This window comes from Pinus tabuliformis, chromosome J (assembly GCF_031772625.1).
Source record: "Pinus tabuliformis cultivar Carrire ecotype Pingquan chromosome J, CPIR1, whole genome shotgun sequence".
Lineage (NCBI taxonomy): Eukaryota > Viridiplantae > Streptophyta > Pinopsida > Pinales > Pinaceae > Pinus > Pinus tabuliformis.
This window is the reverse complement of record NC_142295.1, coordinates 112,716,416-112,722,842: the sequence shown is the minus strand read 5'-3', so window position 1 is coordinate 112,722,842 and position 6,427 is coordinate 112,716,416. Positions and strand designations below refer to the sequence as shown.

At 46.8% G+C, this 6,427-nt stretch overlaps 2 protein-coding genes across 2 annotated transcripts; both read right to left on the bottom strand.

Moving 5' to 3' along the window:
• Positions 1–772: 772 nt before the first annotated feature.
• On the bottom strand, positions 773–1,336 carry LOC149225795 (uncharacterized). Its single transcript, XM_089380019.1, has one exon. It carries the CDS (start codon positions 1,334–1,336, stop codon positions 773–775), a length of 564 nt encoding a protein of 187 aa, XP_089236145.1.
• A 2,716-nt stretch (positions 1,337–4,052) lies between these two features.
• LOC149225794 (uncharacterized) lies at positions 4,053–4,985 on the bottom strand. Its single transcript, XM_089380018.1, has one exon. The coding sequence runs from the start codon at positions 4,983–4,985 to the stop codon at positions 4,053–4,055; it is 933 nt and encodes a 310-aa protein (XP_089236144.1).
• Positions 4,986–6,427: the final 1,442 nt, after the last annotated feature.

Sequence of the window (6,427 nt, the reverse complement as noted above, 5' to 3'; positions counted from 1 at the left end):
CTGAGCTCCCTGTTGTTCCTGCTGATCTGCCATTTCTCCTAGCTGGGAAAGAGAGCCAAAGTGCTGGTGTTTCAGATAGGGGCGGTTTCTGGGAATGAGGGTGAAATAGGGGAATAAGGCAAACAGAAAGGGGGAGTGCAGAGCTTTGCACAAGGAGGGGACCAGAAGGGAGGGGGAGGAACAGGATGACGGAGGAGCAGAAGAAAGAAAGGGGGAGCGCTGTGACAGCCAAACAAACAACCTGTTAGAAGGAAAAGAAACTCTGTAATTAAAATTGCCTGAGTTTACCGCTGTCGAGGGTCGTGATCCAAGCTCCAGATGACTGCGCCCTGCTTCATGAGAGAGTCTGTGCTGGGAGGAGGCGCGTGCCAGGACCTTCGTAGCGGTGGAGGAAGAGATTAAAGAGAGAGCCATGCTGCTATAAATAGAGGGAGAGAGGTAGCTCGAGTGAGTGATCCAGTGCTGATCGGTTCGATTCCTGAGGTGACTGTGAGTCCAGGTAGAGATTTTGCTGCGCGCGATGGAGATTTTGGAATGATGTCCGTCTGAGCAGAACCTGAGAATGACGACGGAGGTCGAATAAAACACAAGATCGGGGCTGGGAGAGGTGACATATACGATCACAAGGGGGAGGATCTGAGAGAGGAGGGACGGAGTGGCGCAGTCGAGGAGATTTGGCAGAGAGTGAGGAGATTCGGGGATGAGCAAATTTCGAGAAGGATGGAGTCTGAGGTGGCTCAGAATCTGAGAAGAGGGAGTGGGATAAGATTCTTTAAGGGATTGCTTTGTCATAGAAGGAGTCATTTTCTCTGACTTGGCCTGCGGGTCTACTGGCTGCCTTGTTGGCCTGTTCATCAGCCTCTTTGTTGCTGCTCCTTAGCACATGTTTGAGGGTGGCCCCATTTATGTCTCTTATGTTGTCGATGATCCTAGTTTTAATATTGTTTAGGGCAGTTTGCTTGAAATCCCTCCCCGAAACCATAGCAGCTATAATAATAGCTGAATCACCCATTATGAGCGGATTTTGAAGACCAAGTCTCTTCAGAATGGAGGTTCCCAGGAGAAGACTATAGGCCTCGGCCCTATTGTTGGACATTATGCCCAATCCCCACTCGTAAGTCACTATAATTTCACCTTGATGATCTTTGATGACTCCTCCTGCACCTGCCTGACCCAGATTGTTTTTTGAGGCCCCATCGAACTGAAGGGAGGGCCTCTTTTGGTTTTGAATCCATTCTCTGATTTCCTCATTAGAGCCTCTTAGCTTCCAATCAATCTTTTTCTGACCTGTACTTGCTGCTTTGTGACTCCTTGATTCATGACTGAATTTGCCCATCCATTCAATTTCCCTTGGATTCCCAGATTCTTGATCTGATTGGACTATTCCATTAGCACTGATGGTCTCAGAGATGAGGGCAATTGTTTTTGCAAGGGTGCTGGAGATGCTGGGCTTCTTATTGTTAAAAATGCTTTTGTTTCGGGTGTTCCAGATTTGCCAACAAAGGGTTGGAGGGATGCTATTCCACAGTCTTTTGGCAAGGGTTTTGTTTTTCTTGGGGTAGGGATAGCTGTTCCCCCAATTTTTTTGAAGGAGGGTGATCTGATTGGGCAATTCACCTATCCTTAATGGACTGGTAATGAGCTTCCAGCAATTTCGGGCAAAGGAGCAATCTAGGAAGAGGTGATTGCTGCTTTCTTCCGCTGCTCTACACAGGCAGCATATTGAGGGACCGAGGATGCCTTTCTTCCTTAGATTTTCCGCTGTGAGGATTTTGCTTTTAAGGAGGGTCCAATTAAAAAATTGGATCTTTGGAAGGCATTCCGGATTCCAAGCCGCTTTATGAAGAGGCCAATTATTGGTGGCTGTGGCATTTTGGAGGATTTTGTATCCTTCTCTGACTGTGTAGTTTCCGCCATTGGGGTCCCAGACATACTTATCCTCGGACAAACTATTAAGGGGAGCTGACCCTGAGAGAGATAGCTTGAGGTCAGCCCACAGTTCCCTTAGATTGTTTGGGAGGGGGAGGCGCTTCCAGCCCAGCCACCTGTTTTGGTCCCAAGAGGAAATGTCATATAGGGACTTAAGATTTTTTCCTTCCATCCATAATTGCAAAGGTCTGAGATTTGGGAGAGCTTCCCTTGCTTCTGAGCCCATTATACGATCAGTCTAGATGTTAATGTCTCTTCCACTACCCAGAGCTCTTGAGATATAATCTTTGAAATGGGGGAGAGTTTTTTTTTATAAGTTTCCAGACTGGGGTGCACTGCCTGTCAACAATAGATTCCGATAGGATGTTGGAGTTGGGGCTGTTCAGGTATTTTCTTTTGAATACTTCTATCCACCAGGCGCCTTTTCCGTTTAGAATTCTCCAAATCAGCTTGAAACCCATGGCCATGTTGGCTAGTCTTGGGATTCTGATTCCTAGCCCTCCTTTTTCGAAAGGTAAAATAACCTGGTCCCATTTTACAAGACTGAATTTTTTGGAGTCCTGCCTTCCTCCCTGCCACAAGAAGCTCCTGATAATTAATTCCATGTGCTTATGAGTGTTGGTTGGGGCGAGAGTGGTTGCGAACTGATATATGGGGAGAGCTGAGAGGATGGCTTTTATGAGAGTTGTTCTTCTAGCCAGGTTGAGCCAGGACACACCCCAACTCTGAAGTTTCCCTCTCAGCTTCTCTATTAGTTTCACCCAAATTTCAGTTTTGACCGATTCCTTTGCTAACGGCAATCCTAGGTACATGTAATGGCTCCAGTTCCTTTGAGCAAGGATGTCCAAGATTGAGGAGATTCTCTAAATAATCTGCCTGGGGACGTTCTAGGTATATATCATGCACTTATTGTTATTGAGCTTTCCTCTAGACATTTGTAGAAAGAGCTCTAACGTTTTCTTGAACCTTCTTGCCATGAGACTGGAAGCTCCTCCAATTAGGAGGGTGTCATCAGCGAAGAGAGAGTGGTTTATCCCCTTGGTTCCACGCACTATGCTGACACCCGTGATTTCTTTTTGCCTGCGAAGATTTTCCAGGTGTATGCTTAGCGTTTCGGCCATAATGATGTAGAGGAATGGGGAGAGCGGGCAGCCTTGTCTCAATCCCCTTGAGCTTCTGAAGAAGTTTCTTGGCCTGCCATTAATCAGAGGGGTTGTCCAAGGGAATGATATACACTCCATGATCTTGCTGATGAAGGTGCTGGATATCCCAAATTTCCCAAGGGCTGCCTTAAGGAATTGATGGTTGACTCTATCAAAGGTGTTTGCCATGTCTAATTTAATAATCATACCCTTTTCCTTTCTATTTATGCTGCTGTGAATTGCCTCTTGGATAAGGATAACATTATCCGTAATTTGTCTTCCGGGGACGAAGCCTCCTTGATTCTCAGAGATGAGGGAGGGGAGGAGCTTTTTTAGCCTGTTGGCTAGAATTTTGGTGATAATTTTATAGGAGACATTGCACAGGGAGATTGGGCAGAAACGATCGAAGGATTGGGGGTTGGGATCCTTGGGGATGAGGGCTAAGTGAGAAGATTTAATGATGTTCCCCATTTTGCACTTTGAGAAGAAATTCTTTACCATTCTAATGAAGTCTTTCTTGATGGTTTCCCAATGATTTCTGTAGAATGCCACTGTGAACCCGTCTGGGCCTGGTGCCTTGTACTGCACCATGCTGAAGATCGACCACTCAATTTCCTCTGTCGTGACCTCTTGGTCCAGCTCGTTGTTTTGCTCTACTGAGATTTTATTTTCTATTAGGCTGAGGAATTCCGAATTATCGTTGGGCTGAGTGTCTGCGGATAGGAGGGCGCAGAAGTGTCTGGACGCAGCCTCTTTTATTTCCTCTTGGTCTCTGAGCTCTCTTCCATCAATCATGATTCTCTCTATATGGTTCCCTGCCCGCCTGAGCTTTAGGCTGTTGTGAAAAAAGGAAGTGTTTTTGTCTCCGGCTTTGAGCCAAAGGCAGCGAGACTTTTGTCTCTGCTCTTCTTCTTCCATCCTGTTCTGCTTATACAATTCTTTGTACATTTCATTCTCTTTGGCCTGATCTTCCTCTATATATTAGATTCGCTCCTTTTCCTGACTCCATTGTTCAAGCTGTGATTGGAGATCAGTTCTTTTTTTACTTTCCTCTGCAGCGTGGTTTCTTGCCCATCGTTTGATGACAGTCCTGAGGGATTTGAGCTTAGCTTCCCAAATATAATGGGGCGAGCCAATAATTTCTTTTTCCCACTGCTCCTTGATCAAGTTTCGGAATTCTTCTTTGCTGTCCCATGCCTTGTTGTATTTAAAGGGGAGAGGCCCCATGTTCTTTCCTTTGTCTAAAGTCAGAGCCACAGGTTTATGATCTGAAATGTATCCTTGGATAATTTTGCTTTGGATATTTGAAAATCTTGCCACTGTTCTTTCTTGAGCGAGGATTCGATCTAATCTCTCTTTTATATTGTTGTTGCCGGTTCTTTTATTGCTCCAGGTGAATCTCCCATTATGCGGAGGAATATCCACTAGATTATGGGTTTGGATTATTGCTTCTAGTGAGTCTCTTGAGGGATCAGCATAGTAATTTCCTCCCAATTTCTCGTCAGCATTCCTTATAAGGTTTAAGTCGCCTCCAAGGAAAATGTTCCTTCCCTGTACTGTCATGAGGTCTGATGTTATTGATTCCCAGCATGAAGCTTTGTCCCTATAATGATTAGGAGCGTATATGTTGTAGATAGAGTATTCCTCTTTTGAGGCTTTGTTCTGCATGTCTGTTCTTACCCACCAGCTGTAAGACTTTTGCTCTTTGAGTTCCCATTTGCTTTTGTCCCATAGTGTTCCTATGCCTCCTGAGGCACCAGCTGCACTTGTTGCTACGCCTGCATAGCTTTTGCTTCTTTTTATGTGATTTTGGAATTCTTGTTCCGTGATTTTGGTCTCCTGAAGTAGGAGAAGGTCTGGATGTTCAGATTTGAGGAGATCCCGGACTGCATTTGTTTTTAGGGAGGAGCCCATCCCCCTACAATTCCAGGAGACCAAAATCATCATTTTCCTTGTTTGGTATTTGCCCCGCTTTTCTCTTTCATTTTTTCTCCGCTTCCTTTTGATTTATCTAGAAATGTGTCCATTGGTTGCTGCATTCCGGTGGCCATTTCTTTTGCAGCGTTTTCATCTCTGATCTCTTTATTAGACTTTCTTCCAACTTTTCTGGGGGGATCTGTGGAGAGGTTGTTTTCCTTTGATTTATTTCTGGTTAAGATTCTTTCCACTGTTGGGGGAGGAGAGGGCTGGGGGAGGGAGATAGGGGAGGAGATAACGATGGCGGTACCTCGAGGGGAAGGGGGGGGGATGGAGGGTCCTCTGCGGACAGGGTTTCAAAGGGGTTGGAGGAGGAGGGGAAAGAAGGGGCAGAGCCAGAGGGATGAGAAGGAAGGGAGGGGTTTTCAGGGGGAACCTTTGAGCTTGGGCCTGGAGGGGGGTTTGATTTTTTCTTTTTGACTTGCTCCCAAGCTCCCTCGGGGGTTTCGACATTGCCTTCAGGAACATTTATTTTAGATTTGCTACATCTATTAGCGAAATGCCCATATTCATGACATACCTTGCACTTGAAGGGTAGCTGCTCGTAGTCCACTTGCTGAATGTGCGTCCACTGATCGACTTTGAGTTTGATTGCTTCCGGCAGTCCTTTCCCCAGATCTACTTCAACACAGATCCTCGTGCATGCATGCATGTTCTCCTTTGGTTCAGATCTATCAATGTATTTGCCAACTGCATTCCCTATGGCTTTGACTGACTCATCCCCCCAGCAATGAAGCGGCAAGTGGGGCAGACGGACCCAGACGGGGACAGCGTTGGGGACGTCCATTTCTGGGTCAAAGTCTGGAGTCCATCTGTTTAAGTAGAGTCCCCGGGAGTCCATGAAATAGGGGTCGTTTCTGAAGATGAGGTTCCTGTCCTCCATTGATTCGAATAGAAAGGTGTAAAATCCTCTGCCACAAAACCTGATTGCTATTTTCCCTTGCACCATCGAGTTCCAGTTTCTCTCGACCCATCTCTGAACTGATCTTGGGGAGGGCCACAGTCCCGTGAACTGGCCGACCAGGCCTCTTTCTGCTAAGGAGATTGCTGCTCTCCTCGGGAGGGAAGGAGGTAGAGATACTTCTGGTATTTCATCTAATTTCTTGATGAACTTGGAGGCTGTAGGACGGATTTTTCCCGCTGCGCTCTCGGGAATGAGAGAGGCAAACATTTTCTCAAAGTCTTCTGGATCCTGAGGCGGGGGATCCATTTCTGCCATTGGAGAGTCAGATCTCTGGGAAAACCTCGTGAGGACTACCGGGGGGAGGCCCCGGTGCTGGGGGAGGGCAGGAGGCCCAGGAGCGAAGAAGGGGAGGTCAGCAGATGAGGGGCGCGGGCCTAGCAGCAGCGCTGCCAGGCGCAGGGGGCGCGGAAGCGGA

Excerpts from the sequence above, each read along its gene's own strand:
- LOC149225794 (XM_089380018.1), bottom strand. The coding sequence starts at position 4,985 with ATGGGCTCCTCCCTAAAAACAAATGCAGTCCGGGATCTCCTCAAATCT.
- LOC149225795 (XM_089380019.1), bottom strand. The coding sequence starts at position 1,336 with ATGGGCAAATTCAGTCATGAATCAAGGAGTCACAAAGCAGCAAGTACA.